The 25,329-nt window shown below is 40.8% G+C and overlaps 1 protein-coding gene across 1 annotated transcript in view; it reads right to left on the minus strand.

Moving 5' to 3' along the window:
• Nucleotides 1–25,329, minus strand: part of LOC136773811 (uncharacterized) — a 77,284-nt gene that overhangs the window by 37,029 nt on the left and 14,926 nt on the right. The window contains exon 3 of the mRNA XM_066727722.1: nt 16,716–16,981. Coding sequence (XP_066583819.1) covers nt 16,716–16,981 — 266 coding nt within the window. The remainder of the gene's footprint in view (nt 1–16,715; nt 16,982–25,329) is intronic.

Raw genomic sequence — 25,329 nt, forward strand, 5'->3', positions numbered from 1 at the left:
CGATCAAAATAAAGCTAGAAAATCGTGGAACTCCTGCTGCGATTTGTTCGTTAAACCCAAGCGGTATATCCAACGCGTAAAATGCATGAAATTTATTAAATTACAATAGTCTGATAAATTGCATTGCAGCATATCTGTTAATTGTGAAGCGAATTAAATTATCGCGAGTGTATTGATTCGTTCGCGCGTCGAATGTAATATAATAGTTTGGCTTATTTTGGGAAAACACCGGAAGGATGTTTTGAGAGGAGGGAAATGGGAAGTTGTAGGAAAAGGATGGTGGTCTGATAGGAGGATGAAGATGAAGATGAAGATTGTTTATCGGTGATAAAGCCGGTCACGTTCGCTGTATCGAATCGGGTAAAATATATGGCCACGGCGGGGTTCTTGCATGAGTGAAGCAGCCGAGTATCGGCCAGCCGAACGATGGAACGGCTGCGAACGGGTTCGAGTGAGCTAATGGTGCGTGCCTCGTGGGAAAGCAGGCAATCCCGTTTCAAAGGCACAGATTCTTCGCGAAATTCTACGTACGAACACGGTCGTACCATCTACGAGAACTAGAAACATCGAGCTACCCTCCGGCTAACAAAGCTTTAAAAGTCAATATCTTTGCACTCTCTCTCTCCCTCTCTCGATAAAGTTCTACAAAAGAAATTGATAACATTCGAATTCAATCATCCCAATTAACACAATTATTGCCACTGAATTTTATCGAATCAATTGTTTTGTATAATTCAAGAGATTGAATTGAGAAATTTTATTTAATCTCGTTGAAAGTGCACACTTTGATGGAATTTCTATGTACATAGGACTAACAACTTCAGGGGCTAAATAGCTAAATTATTATAACGGTATTAATTGGTTATTCGTACACTGGAAGAATTAATTAATTACGAATAATCGGTATAAGGCTTGAAATACGCTCGAAAATGATTGCCAGTTAAATATTCGTTAATTCATGCTTGAAGGGAATGAACTCTAAATATTTCAACAATTTAACGCCAATATAGATTTAGAAATTTAACGCGGGGATATATTGGATTATAATTATATTATATACTAATGATCGTAGTAAAATATCGGAATGATTGTGAGAGATCTGGCTATTCTTGAAATGGCATGTTGAAAGCTTTTCAGCGGGTGAAAGTAGCTGTTGTAAAAAGTGGAATGTCATCTAAAAAGTAGGTAGACTTCGTTGAATGTACTCGTTGAAAATATGTAGCTAGAGCAATATGCCGAATGCTGTTGCTACACAGCGAGTACTCGTTAGAATGGTCCATTTCCATAAATCAGAAAAGGTATTTTCCTTTCTGCCTTTCTAAATTGAGCAAGGAAGAATGCCAATCAAATGCCTTTTCTGGTAATTGCGTAATCGTCTAGACTGAACGACCTCTTTATCGCTCTTATCAGCATGCCAAGGTTGAGTCACAGGCTACACCTCGACACGGATGAAGTGTTTCCACGTAATTTACTTGTAATAGTGGTTTGCGCACCTGACAACTACCATTACCGGACATGTATCACACTTTTTATTTTCATGAAAAACTTGCAACACCTTTGTGATTTAGACTAATGACTGCAAAAACTGGATCGTGCTAGACGGAGCCAAAGCTCGGCCGCCGATCGAGAATTATCGAGTAAAATGTAGTGCAATTATTTCCGAGTTAAACAGCTAATTAAACTCTGCAGTGCTGTGCTATACGCGTGCGTGCGAGTAGAAATATAAAAAGTGCTGTAGCGAGCGTCAAAGTGTCAGGTTTGCTTTATCGTTCCTCTTTGCATATTCCGACGAATTGCTTGGAATCACGTGCCTGGGATAGACGAAGAAAACAATTGGAAGGTGGAAAATTTGCATAAAAGACCGAAGGGTCCAGCGAGGAACGACCTGTCACCTCCAGCAAAACTGCTTCTGCATGCAGGGACCAGTGAAAAACTTTCCTCTCCACTTTCTCGCGTATATCTCTGTGTGCGTGTGCGTGCAAGACTGTCCAAGCATGGAACCAGTTCGTTTTCAAGACTTTTAACAGCGCGTAAAAAGCGGAACAGCTACTCGAGGAGGGTCCAGGCCAGTTTTCGACAGCGTCAACTTGATTCAGAATCGTGGCACGCTACGAGCTTATTGCGGCTGAGCTTCTTTACCTCTCATGAATAGAGATGAATTTTTTAGCAGCATGAGATATTGTAATCTTGCCACCTGCAATCCGTTTACCAACCAGCATCGCCGTTCGACTGCGCACTGCCTTTGCAGAGAGTTTTAAGCGCTTCTATAGATGCTATACCCGATCCCAGTCTTTTTCAACATTGCAAAAATTCCATACATTCGTGAACAGGTTTAGCGACCTGCGTTCTAATCGTGATTTCCCTTGATGCTGCCTGCCTGCCTGCTCTGGCCTCTTTACCTGCTGGATGCTAAATCTCAGAGACACAGGGGAAATGTGCCAATGACGACATCAAGTTTCACGCAACGCTTGATTAACCAAACGTTTCACGCTGATATAATATATATATATACAGATAATCATCAGAAATTTCATTTCTAACATTTGATAGTATTTTTTTTAAATTCTAATTTTCTAATCAGATAGGGTACATTTCCTACAGTGCTTGTTCAAAGGTTGAGAATTTTGATAAAATACTTGCGATGGATATTGAGAATAAATATAGAAAACATTAGAGAATTTCAAGGAGTTCTTCAGGCTTTGCATGTGTAAGAATCTTTATTTATAATTAGAAAAAATTGTCGAGTGTTAGAATCAAGGGACCCAGGTGAAGAGGATGCGTGGCCGTGGAAGAGGTCGAGGTTGGGACCCAGTTAGCCTGATTTTCGGGTCGTGGCCTCGTCAGGGACTGGGTCGAGGTTGTTGGGCTAGGTCTCCATAAAAGCACAGCGCACCGTCGTTTAAGTGTCGTCGGGAATCCGTATGCCACGTATTCTACCCCTTTTTGCGTTGGGGGAATCGCATTAAGTACTAAAAATGCAGCTCTCTGCTCTATTCCAGTATGTTTCCACAGCGGATAAACTCATCTCTGGATCGTATCAACTCTCGGAATCCACCCCTGTATAAGCTTCAGGCTCGATAACTGATTGTACTGAAAAGTAAGCATCGACCCCTCTGAATTTTTTTCAGTAAACATACCGACGTCTCTCATACTCATCATCATCATTAATCAATTCCATTTCTGATAAACGACTTTAAAAATGGTTCAACTATTATATTTTGCACAGTCCGAAAGAAAATTCGTGACTTTTCCTATGTGTTCCATAGAAATGCATGATTAATTTTTGCGAAGAATGTTTGTTTCATTTGCAGATTATCAGCTGATATTTAATATATATCAACCTCTTTGAATATATTTAAACAAACATATCCCTCACCATTACCATCATCATCCCTATCCAATGGCTGTAGGAAAAACAGCTTAAAAAAATGACTCAACCATTATTCTCTTCATCCCCAAGGAAGATTCGTGAGGATTCCTCGGTTGCTCGTAGAAAGAAACGTGATCGTTTTGGAGACAGCGATGACTAATTTTTGCGAGAAACGTGCGTTTTACCGTGGTCCCAAGGGAGTTTCGCAAGGTTGAAAGGTGCGCGAGAAGCGTTTGGAAGCTGGTTTAGTTCGAGTGCGGGGCACGTACGCTTACGCTCGGCTAGCTCATCGTAGTTGCACGCTCTGCACGCTCCGATACACGCGTGACTCTCGTGTGTTGACTCGTCGCTCCAACTATGTAACCGTGTGCGTTGTACGGGTGTAACTCGCCACGAGAAATCGGTGGCATATTCGCGCGCATCGCGATTTTCAGCTGGCGCAACGCATTCGAGATTGCGACGTTCCTGGCGTCGTCTGACGCACGTAAAACTCACCGAACGCCGCGCCGCCCGCGAGAAATCTCCAGCTTTCTCCTTGAACCCAAAGTAAACAATCCAATGCCATGCACCATCATCCGATTACTTTCTCAAGATAAAAACTTCTCACCGTTTCATACATTTTTCCATTTGAAATCATTTTGCACTCGGTTCCTATATTAATCATATTTTACTCGTTGGACTTTCTCAGCGATCACTAAATTTTCTATATTCGATTCTATTTCTAATTATAAATTATATATAGCTCCCTGTTCGTCCAATAATTTCTGTGGTATAAGGTCATGCGAGACAGTAGCGTTTTGCGGTAAAATTTTAAAAATACAACTTAAAATGAGAGAGAGAGAGAGACTGATGTGCGTCTAGCATCGAACGATTAGTTGCTATACACTGACTATCGAGAGTCCCCAAGCATTGCTTCATAGTCGTAACGCGTAAGAATAGTAGGTAAATATTGGTAGAAGAGTAAAGCTTGCCGCATGTGGAAACTAATGCGCATATGACATTAGCGAAAATTAACATAGACGCAATGATTGCAAGTTTTCTACGTCGTTCTTCCGCTAAACGAATATAACAAACGATTAGTACGTTCGATAATTCCGTCTCTTGTAAAATGTTTATATACACTCTATGTCGACCCCTTATAACGCGTACAATAATTTAATTCATTCATTTTAGTCGATCAAATTTCCAAGATTTTTCTAAGCAAAACAATGGTGGTACTTTGCAATCAATTTTACAACAACTTCATGCTGATTAAATTAATTAACATAGATTAGTTTACACGTATATAACGATATACTATAATAATTATAGTGGCCGAGAGAAGGGATTTAATTCTTTGTCCGTTGGGTTTTAATCGATAAATACGTAGGGTGGAAGGTATTGGGGTGGGAAATGGTGATGAGAGGACTAGGTAAGGGAGGGGGGAGGGTATGCAACCGTGTAGGAAAGTCCAAAAAGTAGCAGGCGGAAGGACCGCAGACGTGGTTTGCGGTTGGTTCAACCGCACCAACCTTCTCACGGCTGTGCGGCTCCGACTATACTAGCACCCCCCCCCCCCCCCCTCCTCTACACCCTTCTCCTTTCAAGCCAGCTGCACGGTATTCAAACTGCGTGAAAATTTGAGTTAATTTTCCCACGTGGAGCAATTAACAGGAATTATTCAAGTTGGAGAATTCTAGTGATTCGGTAAGAAAATAAAAATGTAAAAAAATGAAAATATAGAGTAAAGCAATAATGGTTAGCTGTATATATCTATTGGAGAGAAATATATGCTTCAAGGTATAGCGAGATCAATGAAAAATATGAAAAACCATTTCTCAATATTCAGCATGAAAAATAGTCTTCTCTCTTCGGATCGCAAATGTTAATCGAAAGATATTTTATCTCGCGTCATTAACGAGCTTCGGTAGAATCAATCTTTGCTCCGGCTTTGCTCCCCGGTATGCATGCTCGAGGAAACGTGAATGGACCCTCGTTCGACGGCTCTCAGAGGTTTCTCGGAAATCTGGGATTCGCGTCTCCTCGTGTCTCAACTCCGAGAGATCTTATAAGCCGATATTGTCCAGGCGTAACTTGGGTTGCCTACCCTCTCGATTCTCCAGCTCATCTTCTACTTCTTCTTCTTCTTCCGCCTTCCAAGCAGTACGACGAAAACAAACTTTAGCTTATTTCAAACAAAGCTGCGAAAGCTCCCCCAAATACATCCCTTTCCATTAGTCTCCTATTTATCGAGTTATTCCTGGACAGAAAGAAGATTTCCATTTCGATAAAACACACCTAACACTGTCATTACTCTAGAAATAAGAATAACAGCTACCATATACAACAAGAAATAATAATGTCTCGAATTTTGCACGCAAGATATGTTAGAGTTTCGAGGGAAATAACAAGAGTCGATGCGATGTAAATTTGGAGTAAACCTAACGAATCCGGCAAAAAGTGATTAGAGAAGCTAGGGTATGAGGGTTGGTGTATTGGTTACGTTATATAAAAAATACGTGATATAGAGGATAGTGGAAAAAGCGAGAATTGGGTTATCGGCTGAAGCACGCGAGTGCCTAAGCGGACAGGCAGGGATCGTCCCTCGTAATCGGGCTTGGCAAGCTTTTGAATTTTTTAGGGGGATCTAAAAAATTCGTGAAGCTCGAGCACGGCCTCTCTCTATTCCCATGGGTGGCCACGGGCGTGTTGCTCACTACTCGCGTACCGGAACTCGGCCAGACGAGTTTGCGATTTGCCTGGCGACATCCGTCAAGAGATAATATACACCAACCTACCTCAATTCTAGATAAGAATCAACCGAAAATTCTTAACTTCCTTTAAAACCTCGAGTGCTCACGATTGATAACCGAGCAATTTTTATAATAAATATATACACTGTTCGATTACTGTCGAAAATAATTTTCTTATATACATTAATCTTCTTAATGAATCGTCTGTAGGAATATACAAGAATTTTTTCTGAATCTTTAACGTAAGATTAAACATTTGGTGAATCGAAGGACGATAATTGTAAACGTGAGTCGTTTCGTCGAAAATATTACATAGCAAGTTGGAAAATTCTGGAAAAGTCGAGGATTCTGGGTGGTAAATGACGGTGGTCTGTAATCACGAGGAGAATCAAGGTAGAATAATTGATGGATCTTGCACGAGGCATAATCACGGATAAGCGAATTCTTTATTGCATGACTGCAAGAGGGTACTCGGATAAGCGTCCTTTTGGTCTACCTACGCGTTTCTTATCCTCGGTATATAAACTAGAGTTCGTCAAGTTTGATCGGTGAAGGCGTTAGTTGCCTCTATTTGCTCAGCTCATTTTCATTTTTTAAAGATTATATTCCGCATGATGTGGTGAGAGGTACGGTCCATCTCGCATTTATAATTCGTTGAACGATCGCCTACCAGAGTCCAAGGAAAACCTAGTGAATAAATCATTTTGTACGAGGATTTCCTTTATTATGGATCTTCTCTTAAATAAAATTAGCCTTACAACTCGTCCCAAGTCCTACTCTAAATATATAAATAATACCATTCGGTTTGGTAAAATTTAAATCGACATAGAATTGGTTGGTGGCATAAATTGTTAATTAGAGGCCTCCTCTGCGCACGATAGACTTTATCAGAAGAATTAAATTACTGGTCGTATTAGCCACGAAATTATTTACAAAATTACCTATAAAAGCACCTGCCATATTCTATCTTTATCAACGTTTTCACGTGTACATTGCTTATGAGTGTCCCTTACACTTCTAATAAACAGCTTCTTCAAATTCTATACCCTCGAAATTTTGACACTATAAAAGAATCTGAAGATTGCGAGTCGAGAATCTTTTCGCTAATAGAAAGCAATGTATATATAACTCGTCTTAAAACACTGAAAATTAAACTAAATTGGAAGTGAACGAAGGCTGTAAAAAGGAGCCTTTTGTAGTGGATGATACGTTATAGTGTACACGTGTGGAGCAGAGTTTGAAGAGAAGGAGATTTGAGGGAGTAGGGAAAGGGGGGGTGGAAGGGAGGCAGAGGTTTTTGTGGACATCTAGCCACCAGGGTTATTATGTGCTTAGCTACCCCTCGGGAGAGCCAGTAACGTGACGTGCGCCAGGGATGAGGGTGGGACAGACTCACTGTTGGGTCAGGGTCGAGTACGAAGAGTGTGTGTGTGTGTGTGTGTGTGTCCAAAAGAGGAGCAGGCTGAAAAGGGAGGGAGATAGGAAACCAGGAGGGAAGCCTGGCAGCACTGCTAGTCGATACAGCGTGACACGCAAACACTCGTCAGCTTAATAATTACCTTCTGCTCCACATATTGCTTGCACACGTTGCACACCTTTCCTGCAAGTGTTCCTCATCGTGCTCTGTCAAAACAAAATTCAACTCCCCCGTAATTTGCGTGGCTGTTAATTATTGACCGTATTATCAGTCCAAGAGAAGAGTTATAATTGACTATTGAAAGAGAAGAAGGGTTAGTTGGAAAAACCTGATATTCTTATCTAACGAGAGGCAGTTATCTCGTTTTATTTTTAGAAATTAAATGATCGATCAAAGATGAGACATTATCTTAGAGCTGGATCGATTTTAATTTGATAAGGGAAGAGTGTTAAATCTGATGGGATCGTGCGAGAAGTTTGGCAAAGGAGAAGCAGCAGTAGCAGGAGAAGCAGTGAGCAGCAGCTTTGAGAAGACAATACTCGTAAATTGGCCTTCGAGAAGAAGGCCCGGTCCTCAGGGGCCATCTTTCCTCGGGAAGCCCGATTTAAATAAAACAGCCCCCTAGGCGCCTCTCTCTCTCTCTCTCTCTCTCTCTCTCCCTCTCCCTCTCCCTCTCCCTCCTCGCTTCAGCCTTCCACGTGCCAAGCTCGAATTCAACCCTCCAGACGCTCTCGATGGAAGGTTGAGGGTCTTCGTAGTGTGAGCAGTGGGTGGTACAAGCCTGCCTTTTTTCTTGTCTTTTCTTCTTTTTTTTGAATCGCCTTGTCTGGGTCGCCCTTAAACCGGACGCGGCCGACATGAAAAAAGCAGCCCTTCTCATCCTATCCCCCTCCACTTCTCCATCTTTCACTTTTCCTTCGATCCTCGTCCTCCAATGTGCTCGCTTTGCTAATTATTTATATCATATTTCCCAGTCAATAAACCTAATTATCATTCCCGTTACACCAAAGATTCTTATATTAATTCTGAATAATTGCACTTTACTTTTTCTGTAGAATCCGTAACACAATACTCGAGTACGATAACCGGGAACAATACCAGAGAATAATCAAGCTCTCGCGACATTTTTATCCGGAAAATATAAAATCATTATTTTTCCGACTTCTGACCAACGGAAAGTTATTAAACTTGCAAATGACAGCAATGAATAATTCTTGTACGCGACAATGAAATAATTATTTTCACCCTGTATTCGCATAATTACTAATATAAATTTTCATATTTTCAGGTTGCGTACGAATTCCCATACGGTATATTAATGCGATTGTACGTTTATCGATCGTTCGCGTTATCGAGAATGAATATTTTTTGAGTGTGCGAATGGAACGACTACACACACCTACACAAACACTTACAATAATATACATGTAGAAAGAACGAGTTGAAAGGAGGTTAAAACGCAAAGTGCATATATGTATATAGCACGTGAGAAGCGTCTCGACGGTTGCGTTGCGTCAACATCGATACACGCTTAGGTGACGTCACTGTACGGTTTCACCGAGGCGTCTAGACACCTTCTATAGGCAACGGCAAAGTTTTGCTCGGAGTCGCTTCGAAAATAGCGAGAGCCCGTCATAATCTTTTAATGGGAGCCGTCCGACACGGAGCAGCCAGTAAAAATTGATCGTGCAAATAAAGATAATAATGGCCGGAACGATAAACGCTGGCACGTGGATGATTCATATCGGCTTGTTCGCGTATTATAAATCCGTCATACCTCGCGAGTCACGAAAGTCTCAAGGCTGCTTACCTAAGGCTGTAACTCACGCGAGTGGACTACAATGGCTTATTTTCCCCACGATTTTCTTTATCAGCCAGCGATAACCGCTTTTCCTCTTTTTTCAACAACCACTGGAATTATTCCACGTATACATATATATATATATTGTGTATTTCCTCCTCTGGCCAATAAAATATTCATTAAAATCCATGATAGTCTTTTTTTCCTACCGCACAGACTTTCAATAAGAGTCCACGCTTGTATATATATACAAATGATCGGGTTATCGCCATTGTTAATATTAAACAAGCGCTGTTTAATCGATATACCCACAGACGCTCCGCTTGACCAATTGAAACCCAATTGGATCATTCCTTTCAAAATATCCTTCTGCTTTCCGGCTTTTTATCAATGGAATATTATTCTTTTGAAAAGTCGCACGTTTGTACGATTTATCGATCTCTTCAATTTACGAGAGATATATTTTTCAAACTTCTCATCGGTGACAAAATACTGGGAAAACGATTTATCCTTCTTTCTGCTCTTGGAATCCCCCGTGTTGTTGTTTCGCGACCTCCTCGAGCGCGTCCCGTCTGGATCCGACAGCAACACGCCGATACGCCGAGCTTGGGCGTCGCCCAAAGCATAATAAATTTCAAATCAGGTCATTCTTTCGTCCAGCGTCTAACCTCGAAGCATCACGAGTGCTGAGAACGAAGCTTGGATCCTAAATCCTAAGGACGATGCCGGTAGAACGATGAAACTACAATTTCATAGGATTAGGTTTTGCCGCGTTGGCAGAAAATCAACTTTTACTCCGACGTTAACTTTGGAGCAAGTGAATTTATTAAATCGTGCGCTAAAAAATTGCATTAGATATTCTCTTGGCAAGGAAATATGGTGGTATGACTTTTGAATATATAGAACGAGAGGTAATAATAAACGATGCTGAGGAAAGAAGCAGGAAATTGTTGTGAAATATTGTTTATGGAAAACAGTGGTAAAGGTGGTATACGGTTAAGCGTACTCAACGAAATCTGGGAAGAAGCGCGATCGGTAGACGCCTGTGTATCGAGACGAAAGAAATTCTATATATGTATAGTATAAACAAGGCGAATCTTTGGCGTCCTTTCTACGACGCGACGCGACGCTCTTCCGAGGGTCTCTAGCTCTTCACCGGAAGATTCTGGCGAAGGCCGCGCGGTTATTATTCTTACCGACGACGACGTCGAGAATCGCGATGGATACACCGAGAGAAGCGGCTGAAAAAGATTCCACTCGACGGTTTCATGATTGACGACTAAGAGGTGACGCGATGCTAGAAAAGTCGCGAGGATCCGACGACAGACGCATAAAATCTTCATTCTCCGTAATATAAATTGCTCGTCTCCGGAAAAATCTCCTCCGAAGCAGACTACACGATGAAAATAAAGAAATATTAAAGAGTGGTTTCTCCGAAAGGTGCACGTTAATATAATTCCTTTGTTATTGTCATGTGCATTTTTGCCCGAGCTGAAAGTTTGACTTTTCGGGGGTATAACCTTCTGTACGTAAGGATGTCGGATTGACAATCTGGTGGTAGCCGAAGCAAAAGTAAATATTATGTCTAGCGCGATAACGTCGAGTCTCGGGTTACGTTGACTGTCGCGATTGTTTTTCTTCTACCTGTCTTCTCTTTTCTCTTCCTTTTACCAACTGAGCTATGGCAAGGCTTCTTCACTGTTATCGAACCTTCCTTTTACATTCTTCAAATTCGTTACGCTTCCGCTACTCGTTACAATCGCGCCGTCTCTCCCAACTTTTCCAAATAAACAACATTTACAATCTACACGACGTAAATTCCCGGTATGTACCCAGTACGAGCAACGAAATACGGCCGTGTTACACGTGTAAATATACAGAGTGTAACAATAATTCCTGCACTTTCTTCAACCGATCATAATGCTGCGAAGAAACCGAGTGTAACAGGACTTAACTTTCCAATCATAACGAAGTTAAGTCAACCGATTGCGTGGCAGGATTTTCGAGCCAGACGATCGAAAATAGAGAATTCTAATTATAGGTTTGGCTTAGGGAATTTACAAGAGAAATCAAAGTTGAGATTAAAATCGTGTAAAATATTTCTACCGTGCAAGTTAATTGAAAGCTAATTGGATGGAAGAGATAATTTATAGTAATATATAAATCTTATGACGCAGCTTAATTAACGTTGATCGAACATAAACAGCGTGAAGTACAAAAATTGTATGGATATGTATATCATCGCTCGGTTAAATTTATAAGCATGCAGGTAAGTGGAAAAAATACTCAGCATTTTATCCACGATGCAGGTTCTTCTAGCTTTTGCTTATGCCCTATCGCGATCGTGTTCCCTTTTGCGCCAGTTCTTCGAGCATTTAATCTATGCGTGCGTACGGCTCATAAGTTAGTGGGACCGGTTTACCGCGATCAAGTACATGTCTCGGCCTAATAGAGAGTAGTCATTTTTATCAGTCGACGACCAATGAAAATATTCATAAATCACTCCAGGCAAAAATAAAGAAGCCTACTGAGAAAAGTGGCAAATCATCAAAACCGATCACAGCTTATTTTGCACAACGCGTTACTCTACACGTATATACTATGTCACGGTACTTGATATTACAGATTTCTTGAGAATAATACGAGTGTCAGAGAAGAATAATACATTGTACCGAATATGGGAATAGCTGGAATCAATGCCAGGTGGATGGGAGTTTAAAATTCTTTTAGGAGCGAAAAGGGGGAGGGGGAGGGGGGGGGGTGGTTAGAAACAAAGGAGAAAGTCGAGAGATCCGTACAGTGGTAGTTGTATGACAGAAGAGCTTTATTCCTGGTTTGGCCTGGATATATTGGGTTGGCGGTTTGCAGATGGACACCGAGGGCAACACGGACGCGTTCCGGTGTCTCTTCGTAGTATCCGGTATCGATATCCGGTTTTCCTCTGTTGCAACGTGGAAAATGGAATTTTCGAGCGTCCCGGCTAGTACGTGACGCGCATCCGACCAATCCTCCGGGTCCGAAAGGACATTGTCGTCCTCCCCCACTTTAGGGGGTTCACGTATACATCTTTCACCTATACAGCTTTCAACGCTCCGTTCCCCATAAAACTGGCAACATATGCCGGTGCAGTGTCGAACTTTTCTCACCCCTCGGAAGCTACTTTGATTTTCTCCATTACACGATAGGAAAATAATGCAAGGAAATTTTTCAATTTTCCCCTTCGCTCTGTTCCTTTATGATTTGACGGAATAAGAACGGGGAATACCAGAGTGCAGCTGCTACAAGCTTGGTTTTTTCTCGTTAAGCATTCTGTTCATTGGAAGAGGGGGGGTAATGCACTATGTAATCTAATTTGCAATGCAATTTGGAATAACAATGGTCGACCGTGGAGTAGGGGCGTCGCGTCGTGTCGCGTCGCTTCGCGGCAGTTTCTCCCACTCGGACGGGCAAGCCTTAAGTTTCTGCTCTGCCTTGACCCGGAAGTCGAGAAAGTCCAAGCAGCTCGCGCAATGCCACAGACGGAGCTTTCCGAGGATTACGTTCCGCGTTGGCAAATGTAAATCTGCTTCTCTAATGAGGATTGGCACTTCAATTGTTGCGTATAATGGACATTAAGCTTAACAAGACGTCTCGGAGGCGGTATACATATAGTATAGTGTTTACCTCGAGCGAATACTGATTCACCGTTAACAGGCGATAGCTACGATGGATCGTCCAATACGATCGAAGAGATCGATGGAGACTCGAACGTTGATCGAATAAAAACGTCCAAGAGTTGAATTAAAGTATAAACATACCACAAAAAACAGACTTCGCCTGTATAAAAAGGCGGCAAGTACATAAACCATTTAGCATAAATAATATAGTAAAATTATCCAATTAAAAAAAGTAGTGAAATCCAAATATTAGGCAAGTGTATTTTTCACCTTAGCAAAAGTTAAATTTTTGAAAAAAAAGGAACAACAAAGTTACTTGCCGGGCCCGTAATGTCCATGCACAGTGAGAAATAGAATCGCTGTATTTCGGCTAACTTCACTCTGTATTTTAACATGACATTTGCTATACTACGCTATAGCTGAATCTCACACACGATTCAATTTCCCACTGTGCATGGACATTACGGGCCCGGCAAGTAACTTTGTTGTTCCTTTTTTTTCAAAAATTTAACTTTTGCTAAGGTGAAAAAATAAACTTGCCTAATATTTGGATTTCACTACTTTTTTTAATTGGATAATTTTACTATATTATTTATGCTAAATGGTTTATGTACTTGCCGCCTTTTTATACAGGCGAAGTCTGTTTTTTGTGGGATTTCATAACGTTTTGTAAGAGTATAATATTTAAAAAATTAAATAATTCTTTTAATTTTTCTACAGAATTTAAAGAAAATTTCCATACTTCTCGTTTTTTGAAACAGCAGAGCTTAACTAATAAAATAATATATATTAATATTGAAAAAATATCACAGTCAACGCATTGAGTTTATTGATATTTGTAATGCATTCTGCATAAATGAACTTCATAATTAATGCCCCGGCTACTTGTTTAATGTTTTCAGTTTCACTATAATAAAAGTTTGATTAAATTTTTCATAATCAATAAACATACTTTCAACATATAAAAATAATTAAGTAAAATGTATGTTTTAATTAATTTACATTTTCTGTTTATCAACATTTGACTTTTACCACCATCTGACCTTGCCAGACTTCACTAGTTTCATCAACTACTTGAGTTGATACTGGGGCAAGACTAGACAAGCAATTCGCAAAGCTTTGAATAAGCTACAATCAAGCATATATTCAAAGCTGACTATGTCGTTTTGCATACCACGTTTCTTTTTAGCACCAGTTACTATCACATTTATGCTGCTAATTCTTGACAAAGGTGATATAGGAGATATATTAGCGAGTCGTCCTTATAACATTTCCTGTGCCAGAGTCCTCAAATGTTCGTTTCGCTAATTTCTATACACTGTTGAAACTGGTCGGATTTCTGGTGCTGCAAAATGGAGTAGAAACCATTAATTTTTGGACTGACTTTCAATTGAGAGTAACCGTGCATTTTTTCATCCATACCAACGACTAGTATACTGCCTTTGGCCTAGAATACTAGCATAGGTAACAGAGGAAAACTATCAACAGTTATTAACTCAATATTACAGAATTTCATCCAATGAATCTCATCCTTAAATTATGGCTGAGCAATGGATGACGATTATCTGAATATTGGCTTATTCTTACTTTGCCAATCTTTCAATGCTTTCATCCTTGCCTGTTTCAAATACCAGAATGCAGGAATGAAAAGCCCAATGTTTGATTCAACTCCAATAGTCAGTATGTGAGCGAACCTTCTTCCTTGGTTTTCTAATTCAATTGTACCAAATGTATTTAAGTCAAAGCACAAGTATTACTATTTGCTATAATAAACTTGCACAGTGACTGTAAAATACTAAATGATAACACTATGCGTAAGCCTGAAATCAAATTCATCATTTAACAATCTTAATCTTCAAAGAAAATAAATATTTGAAGGAACATGAAACATCTCAGTTACTTACCAGTATTTGATTTTGCCCCACCTCCATTTTCTTTATTGCTTGTTGACCTAACTTCTGTAATATTTGGTTATCTTCGCATCTTTTGTAAACATCTACTATCGTATAATTTGTTCAAATCCAAATACTGGTCAACTTGTATTTTACGTAAATAAAGATTTTTTGGAATGTTTCATATCTTTCAAATTAGCATTGCCATAATTTAATCTGAAATATTTGTTTATATATATATGATATAACCTATCGGATAATTACAATCAATATCAGTTTAAAGAAAACAAAAAGCAAAACATGCATTTGATTAATGATTTCAATACCTGAAAGTTTAGCATATGATTATTAAGTACCTTAACAATTTCTTTCAATTAATATCCTCCTGATAATGACCGATGCACATTACTGTTGAAAGTATATTTCTCATTGGCACAGACTTGTAAATATTAATTTTATTTAATCCAGTCAGCTCTATCCTCATCAATGAATATGAAAATATTCTGTCTTAATTTATCTGCAAAAAGAAATACCACAAAGTACCACAAAGTATATACTACATCCTGTATTGTAAAATATAATATTATACTTATCTAATTCGCGAATCCTTCAGTCACTGTTAATTGAATTATTTGTGATTGTAGAAATTAACAGATGCAATATCGCAACACGATGAATAACCTCACTGCATTAAAATAAAAATAACCTCACATTACAATTTACACAGTTCAATATAGTCGCCGAATTGACAGTTCACAACCATACATAGTTTGATCGTTGAGTATATTATGTTGGAAGCGTTGTGAAAATGACGTCATTTTTCTTAGCGACCAACTTCAGCCCGAGACATACACTCTGGCTGGAGAAGAAGAAGATGACGGAAAGAAATTAAATTCGTTATATATATAGCTAACAGATTATGAGATCTCTGGATTGCGTGAACCAATTTTGATGTTTATGGGCTCAAATAAAAGCTTGTTCTAATCCATTTCAAGAAAAGCTTTACTGAAATCATGACAGTGTTTCATTTACGGAAAAAAATCGATTTAAACATTGAGACGGCCAATCTTGCTGTATAAGATACAGTAGTGCCTGGACGGCGGTATAGACACGTCTATACCTACTTTTATGTACTTGCCGTCGAGACACTACCGTGTCTCTTGATAAGTGGTAGGATGGGGGGGGGGGGGGGGGTAAAAGCTTAGGCGCGCAAAGTTCAAAACGCTTCGCGTTCCCGACCGAGTTTAGGGGCGTGATCCGGTTTTCCAAGCTTGGAGCAAAAAAACACACTATGCATACGCACATTCTACGCGCATATGATTTGGATAGAAGCAGCTGTGCCAGCGCCGGAGATTAGATATCGGCTCTTTTTGCAGACAGTCTTGGGTGTTCCGCGAATCGCATAATAATCTCGTCGAAGGTCGATGCCGCCAGATGGAAAATCATAGCCTCCTACCTCCCGGTCCCCCGCGCATCCACCCCTTCGAGTTCTCGCCCGCCGGCCATCAACATTCTTATGACACGCGCGCGCGCGCCGATGTTAAGAAAGACTCGCGCGTCGAGAATGCAAAGAAACGTTGCAGCGAGAGGCTAAGAGGAAAACTTGACAATAACGAGGCTGACATAAATCACAGCTTCTTCGAGCTTCGAGACGCGAGACGCGGGACGCGAGACGGTGGAAAAAAGTGGCGAAAAAATGGGAATTCCAAAGCGCAAGTTTGCCTCGTTTGCCGAGACGGAACTCTACAGACTGCTTGCTCTCTCGAGCGGATGTGTCAAGAGAGCTGGAGCATCGTTGATCGCGAGCACCACTGATTGCAAATTGAAACAAGAGACGAGGGACTTACCGGCGTGTCAGGATGGCTCTGCTGTTCCTGGAGGAGAAGTCGATGCTGCTGCGAAGACGGCGCCGGCTCCTCCCGATGATGATGATGATGATGATGATGATGATGGTGATGGTATTGGTGATGATGATGCAATATCGAGGCAGACGCTGTCTCGTGTAGCAGCAACCGCCGCTGGTGAAGATGATGGGACACTGTGGCGAGGACCCCCACTAGTGCACCGACTACTAGAACCAGCACCACTGACACTATGTAGCCGCTCGTGCTCACTGTCATCAACAAATCATTCGCTTTGTTAAATCTCCGTCCCGGTATCTCTCTCATTCACATTTTCTATTCTAAACACTACTTTTTAACAATAATTATGAAAAATCAAGCATTTTTTTCTTTGCCTCTCGATTTCATTATGCACCGACTATACTAGGACCAACAGCATTGGTACCATGCGGCCGCTCTCCCTCATTGTCATCAACAAATCATTCGCTTTAATAAACTTCCATCCGGATATCTCTCTCAGTCACATTTTTTATTATAAGCACTTCTTTTTTCATAATAATTATGAAAAATCAAGAATTTTCTTTGCCCCTCGATTTCATTATGCACCGACTACTGGGGCCAGCACCATTGGCACCACGTAGTCACTCGCGTTCACTGATATCAACGAATAATTCACTTTATTAAATTTTCATCACGATATCCCTCTTACATTTTGTATTCTAAACACTACTTTGCAATAATAATAATAAAATAATCAAGCATTTTCTTCGCCTCTCGATTTCATTATCAATCCCCTCTAGAAGCTGCGATCTCACGAGTACATCTGTCATTGCTCGCGTGGTAACGAGAACTAAAAGTCAACTAGTGCAAATGTCGCAGCTACAGACGTAGACCATCGTGATTCGTAATCAACCACTGTAGATAAGCGATTCACCGTTTCTTTGGACTTACGTCCGGTGGAATAAGAGATTTCCTCGAGTTTCATCAATTTATCGTTATGAGAGATATAATAGTACAAACGATATAAGAATTTCCTCTTATTGGAATAATAGTTTTTATTGTTGGGAGAAATATCTTATAGCTGAATAATACGACTGTGCAAATTTTTTATTACAATTATTTCTAAGAATTGTATATGCGGGTATTTTTATTTGCAATTGATTTTAGTTGGTTTTTAGGTTATATTAGTCGTGTAATACCAGCTTTTTTACGTGCAATCAAGCAATGAGAATTTTATAGCAGTGCTAAAGTGCACTTGGACCTTTTAACGATACCTTTGATTATCAAGTGAACGAATAATCATAGCACGACAAGCTACTGATGGTTTTGTGGCTGTAAACAAGATGGCTCATTAACGTTAATCATGCATTTTCATTGACGTACAAAGTTCAGAAGATTTTGCTCAACATCGTGCAATAAGAAAGTTTGGATACCTAAGCAAAAGGACTCAAGCTGCTTTTCTTTGGGACATCTCATATTACAGGTTGGTTACAGTTTACGCTAATCGCGTATATAGCGTGAACGTAAAACGCGTTTGTTTCTTGGCTCTTTTGTACAAAACATCACTTAATAAAAACATTTTCATATGATTGGTAAAATTTTAAATCACTTTTTAAGTGTAGCGAGTACCTTGCAATTATTGTTTCCGTTTTAAACAAAAGTTAAAAAATTTTCAAACTCGACAAAAAATTTATTCATGAATTTAAAAAACTTTCTTTAAATATTTGAAAAGTAAGAAACAACTATTCTTTATTCAATTTTAGCTCAAAAGATTGTAAATAGTTTTAATGTTCATACATGTCTTGTGAAATGGAAAGCTTTGTAAAAGATCCTATGTAAATATTTTCAAAATTAATAACAAGCAAGCGCAAGCTAAAAAAACATGGTTAAGTTGATTACTTGCTACGACTATTATTGTGCACATGTTGTTGTAGTGTTTCTGGGAAAGTTAAAGTTTACAGGAAGAAGAAGATTATGATTTTTGGAGAATAGGACATATAAGTTGAAGGACGTTGTGGTATTATGACGATAGCGACACACGTCAGAATTACAGTAGGGTCTGTGCAGAGGACTCTATTGTAAGTTTACCGATGTATCCAATGGTGTTTACAGTGAGCAAGAGACACTCGAGTGGAAAAATGCCTTAGGGCAGCAATCGTCGCTTGGATGAAGACGAGGTGAGCGAACACATTTGTGTGTATATATATATATGTACGTGTGTGTGCAGAGGCAGCGAGATGGCTATTGGTGGACAGGATGAGACACGGCCATAAAGCCTTATCAACGTTCATCTTCGTCAAATCAACAATTTGAGCTGCTAGTCACTCACCGTTTACTAATTTCACCGACTACGACTCTGATTTTAAAGAAGACACTGGAGAAGAAAAAAATCAAAACAATGCCAGAGGTCAAAGTGACTCAACCTGCAGCGACTCGAGAGATGTCTCCTGAACGCTTTCTGATTTCTCACTCGATCCAGTATAATACCAAGAATCTCTTTTCACGCTTTGTCAAAATACTCTCTCTCTCTCTCTCTCTCTCTCAAATCTGTATTTATTAGCGATGAGTGTACTTTTCTTGAACATTTATTTTAAGCCCACAAATAGTACGGTACGCCCCATTCTATAGCACCAATTTAAACTCGTCCCAGATAGGATCTCATTGAGACAAACGTCTATTGCACGTTCGAAGAATAACAAGTGTGTATAACGTTGTTGTGTACACGTATATGTATACATATATATACCGCGATATTCAAAAATGTCCAATGGATCTTATAGTGTTTGGGGAGATTCGCTCATTCGAGAAAATGATTGGATGCAAGAATTTCGTGGGGTTTGCTTGGATGAAGTTGGAAAAATTGAAGGTATTGGAATGATTTTTGAATGACGGAGAAGCGGCAAAGTCGGGGCAAATTAATGTTTGTACATGGCGCAACGGTGAAGCCATGCGTGGTGGATCGTACATGCTGGACACGACTAAAAAGTTGAAGAGGAGGGAGGGGGTGAAAGGGGCGGTAGAGTGCTGCCGAGGCGGTGTATATACAAAGATTACTGTATGTGTTATCCCGAGGCGGCCTCTTCTCCACCCCCCCCCCCTCCCCCTACCTTATCATCATTCTCTTTTTTCTCTTCCTCCACATTATTCCTTCTTCTTTTTTTTCATCTTCCTCCACTTGGCCCTTCCATCCCGACGTTACAAAAGGGCCTGTCAGCTAGCGAGGGCTTCGAACTTTCCTACATCGCCCAACCACTCAAAGTATATTTTGAAATCCGTCCACCGAACAGGAATATTTTGCCAGCACTGGAGATCGAAGCGACAAAAAAGGCTCGGTATTCCTTTCAAATTAACCGTAGCTCAAAGTACATCCAACTTACGTCCGTGCATTATTATCTCTGCAAAGTTCCGAGCGTCAGTAGCAGGTGTATACCTACTACGGACTACCTAAACTCTCAAACTATGCAGAGGCGAAAAGCTAATAAGCAGAACAGAGCGGCAGAGAACAGAACAGGCAGCAACGGCGGAAAGTTTGAGGCGCGTGGAGTTGAAGGGTCAGACTTGAAAAGCTAGCCGGTCTCCTTTGTCCAAACTGAGCAATAATTTCAGTCGGTGAAAGCAAGTATCTTTGTGAAAAGTGAGGTTATAACCTGAGGAGTGTATTGCGAATATTACTTTGGATATTCAACTGTTTCCTTATAAGGAAATCTATAAGTACACGAGAAAGGAGTAGAAATTCCAAACATTCTACACAAGTGCTATTTCCTCAAACTGCGTCCCAGCATAAACAAAATCTTTGCGCAATGAACAATAATCCTGAAAACGCTTCAACTTCTACGCTCCTACCTCTGCTGTATATATAACCAACAAAACAATGTAAACAACATTCTTGGAATACCTAGCCTTATTGATCTCTCGAAAAGAGTAGCGAGAGGCGAATGGATCGCTTGGAACAAGCTGATAAAAGAATCAACTGAAATTTCTACCATCCCCGAGTGTCACCATTAAATAAAAGCTATATGCGCAGGGTTCGGGGAAAGTGCGCGTGCAGGTTTCTGCTGGAACGGGTGTCCGGCGTGACGTAGTGGAGAGTGTAGAATGGCAGGTGGAACGGCATGGCACGGGCACGGGCACGAAGCGTAGCTTCCGCGCGGAGTCCTGGCGTCTCTGGCGAGTGTGCGATGGCTCATAATACGAGAGCGAATGCGGCGTGCGCATCAGGATGCAGCCTTCGGCAGTCATCGCAAGAAGAGGAGACTGGAAGGCGTGCAGCAGGCAGGAGGACAACAACGCGCGCAGGCACCATCCTTCTCTCTTCTGCTTTTCGTGTATCTCTACACACGTGCAGCAGCAAAAGCGGAGGGCCACGACGAGAGGAGCCGCGTTGCGTTGTGTTGTGTTGTGTTGTGGTGGCAGAGGAGCGAAGCAGCAGCAGCAGCAGCAGCAGCTAAGCGTGCATGTGCATGCGCGCACGTAGCTCCGCCAGTCTTTCCTCTGCGAGTGGATTCGTCAAGGCAACGGCGGTAAGGAGGATGAGGGAGGGGGGGGAGTGCCAGAGGGGTAGGCGATACAGCGTTTGCAGTGCAGCAGACAAAAAACGATGAGCTGCGGTGGGGGCCAGACGGGGGGCAAAAACACGCGACGGGCCCCAAACCCCAGGCCCTTCTTACAACCCCCCCCCCCCTCCCCCACACTATCCAATCTCGTCTCTCGCCTGCATACGTGCGCCCTCCCCCCCCCCCCCCTTGATCACTGTGTGAGTGCATCCGACCGTTCTTGCAATTTAAGCACCGTCGTCTCTGCCTACACAAATCGTATGCATCGCCACGTACGGAGATTCAACGACCAAACAAAAATCATCTTTGGCTACTGCGCTACTCTCGACGTTCACAGATTTTTCTCTCAATCTCGGACCTGATCATCTTAATTGACGCTCTCCTGCTCTGCTACTTTTCTCTCTTTTTCCTCCATAACCGAGCTCGATAAAAATCACTGGATAATGGACGATCTCTCTCTCTCTCTTTCTCTCTTGAAAAATTAACATATCTTCTCTCATCTAGCTTCTTGCTGCATCGGCTGGACGAGCTTCCTCGAACGCAACGTTTCTTCTAACACCGCGATGACGACGGTGAAGTCATATTTCTGCGAATAGGCGCAAACAGCTGGAGTTATGCGCTGAAAACTCGCCACTTGCGAATAATCCGATCTCAAAGTGCAAGGAGCCTGTCTCGATTGGAATTAATTTGCCTCGAGTATATAAATGTGTGTACAACGAGCTTCTTATCCTTCGCTATCCTCGTTTGCTTATACTTTGCTTGTCGTTCGTTCCTCGCTGCTTCCGCGCGATATAAATAAGAACTTTACGTGGATTGAATCATTTGGTAAACATTTTACTGCGAAGGGATAAAGAAATTATTGATATAAGATGTGAGATTTTATTCTAAGGTGCTAAATAATCAAACAATCGAATATTTATCGTTTATCTACTAAGAAATTCACAGTCATTTTTACTGGAAAATTCTTCTCCTTTATAACGTAGAGCAAATATGTTCATTCTGTTCAACATAGTCTATGCTTGATTTTTGTATTCGTTATATATACATAAGAGAAACGGTGACTTTAGAGTGAGAATGCGTAGTAACGCATATGCATATATCGTGCTAAATTGCTGCTTAAAATTAAATTCTTCTTTTCGTATTATAGAGTGGCATAGAAATTTAGCAGAAAAAGTACGGAGTGAAGTTGGTTGAAGGGTCAATGGATATAAATTTTGTGATTTTTGGTATATAGACCAGCTTTTCCGACATACGTATATCTACACATTCTCGTGACGCACGATGTTCAGAGGACATCCTCGGCATGTTCACCGGACGCATGGATATATCCTCGGAACGTTCTGAGGATGTTTGTGCTATTGGGAGACATTCGTTTTAACATTCTCATTTCACACACAGTCACTGTATTAATAAACACAGTAGGTATCTATACATATACGAATCCCATTGATTTATATCGCGCAGGAATTTTCCTCGTCTCCGAAGAGACCGGCTGGTTCGACGCACGAATGGTCGGGATAAATTTCGCGACTCGCGCACCGGTCTTTTAATTACCGTCAACTCGGTATTTCAGAGTCCTGATCGGGAATACATGCTTGACCGGTAATTTAAGTCAAAGAATTCCATCGCGGGTCCTCCGAATTAGGTTTAATCGTGCGTTACATACGAATCGATCGTTGCGAGGTGAAAATCCGCAAACAAATCCGGTTTCCATTTCGACCAGGATGCCCCTCTTCCATTCGGATTTATCATTTGGGTCAAACGAGCGTCTCTATAGCGCATCGCATAGGCCTGTGAGTACCCAGTGAGTTTTGCGACATAGAAACTCACTTTGCCAACGGCAGAAGCCAACCGCAAAAATTCACTATCTCGAGGAGCAACTATATGTATACCGATTGGTCGGCTGGCCTCGAGAAAATTCCCAACGGAAGCCACACGCTCCAATATCGAAAATCATTAACAAAATTTCTCTCTTGGCGCGACCGTTTTCAACGCGTAAAACTTGCTCCGTCCTCGAGAAGATGAACCAAATAAAAGTCCACTTATTTTCTGCGAAACTTCGGCTACGCCTATGAAAATAATTTGATCAATTTCTCCAGCAGCGCTCAGTTTTATCGGAATGGAGGATCAGGAATTAAATCTAGCGTGCACTTGAACCAGTTTTGCAAGTGTAACAGCTCCGCTTTGGGTTTTTACACGAACGAAATTGAGAAACGCAAAACAGGCGCTCAATCTGGCACGAGGTCTGATCTCTCTAGGCTGGTTTTCCTCAAACTCTTTTGTCCTGTGACCCAAATAGCTGCGATTCAAAATGGCGAATGGAAGAACGAATTTCGATTATGTGGGCAAGGGGAGAATAAAAGTGGCAATAGAAAGTTTTACTAATAGATTTATGTAGCTTGTATGATTTCTGTTTGCGAGAGAATTTAACGAGTGTAATTCCAGTACAGAGTGTCTTTGATTGTAGTATCGAGGAAAATACATTTCGAGTTTGTATTTTATTCGATCGTGCAAATGAAATTGCTAATATTTGTTATACTTGGAAATCTGAGACTGACAAACACTAGAAGGAATTACGATCGATGCCGTGACACGTGTGTGTAGAATGCAGTTTAGATAATACACGGGAGATAAGAATTCAAGCCTGAGAAAAGATCTACGGTGACAGCGTCAACTAAAGCCACGCCGCGTCTCCACACCTTCCTAAACGGCCAATAAGCCACGTTTATTCTTATCCATAAATATTTTATCCGTTTCTAACTTGTGTGAAAGTTCATTTCCCTTTTACTCTTACATTCGACAACATTTATCTTTTCGCTCGAAATTTCTCATTATTCCCAGAAAAAGAAAAAACCTGAAATGCTATCGCATTAATTCGTTACAAGTTTGTAAATATATAAGATTTTAGCATTTTTTTCTTTGGTCAATGATAAATAAAATTGATCAAATGGTATTTAAAGAATGATTTATAGTTGGTAGCTATATATTAAAGGAAGTTATTATTAATTCCATCGGTCTACTAGTTTTTTGTCGAGGTCCGAATACCTGCCGGGGGCACGAAACGTATTATCGCGTTGCATGTCTAATTGATCACCAATACCGTTAGTCCACGCCGTTGCGGAGAAAAAAAGATGCAAGAGGACCGGGAACGGACGCAGCTTCACGCATCGCTGATTTCGAGGCAAACTTTTCACCTCTCCTATACGTGTACCAATTGTACATCGCGCGTGATTAAATCATTCGCGAGAGTAGAAAATAATCGTCCAATATTTTCTACAAAATACTTCATCCTCTTAATAAGAAAACGAGTCCCTATCGCTTTAAGCTTGCGTCAATTATGCGAGTGGAAAAATGCGTGATTACTTTATTTGTAAAAAGTGAAGAATATTAAATGTGGAATTTATACAGATTTTCTTCTATTTACGGATAACAGACAGGTTGTTAATTAAGGGGTAAATAGCTTTCGAGGCAAGTCTCTCCATAAAAGCTATTTTGAGGATAGGGAATGGATAGACAAGAAAATTTTCAGAGTATAATCCATCTTGGTCGCTGCTGCACGTATCCCGTAGGCACCCTTGAATACTCTTCTCTCACTCCCTGCAACATCCTCGCTCTTCTCTCCTGCTCCCTTAACATCCCACTGCTTTACTCCACGCCATTGTGCCAATCGCGAAGCTACTCGTTAGTTAAGGCATCCTTAACGATCGTACTTTGCGAGTCTTTCTTCTTGTCGAAATCCTAGTATCGTCGATCTTAACGAGTCCCTTGCTTTATCTATTGCAGCGCTACAGGAAAATTCAGTCTTATCGCTACCAACACCATTTTACTATAGACTCCAAAATAAATTATTGATCAATCATTCCTGTTCGCTGACAATGTTATCAAAAATTCATGTATTTATGTTAATTCGTGAGCTCGATGAATCGTTGCAATCAATTTGGAATATGAAACAAATGGGCTAAAGGAGTATCTTGCTTTATCTACCACACTACAGGAAAATTCAGTTTTATCAATACCACATGATCCTATGCCAAAACAAATCATTAATCAATCATTCTTGTTCACTT

Source organism: Prorops nasuta, unplaced genomic scaffold (genome assembly GCF_024137725.1).
Source record: "Prorops nasuta isolate Cenicafe-Biocafe unplaced genomic scaffold, Cenicafe_Pnas_1.2 PNAS00005, whole genome shotgun sequence".
Classification (NCBI taxonomy): domain Eukaryota; kingdom Metazoa; phylum Arthropoda; class Insecta; order Hymenoptera; family Bethylidae; genus Prorops; species Prorops nasuta.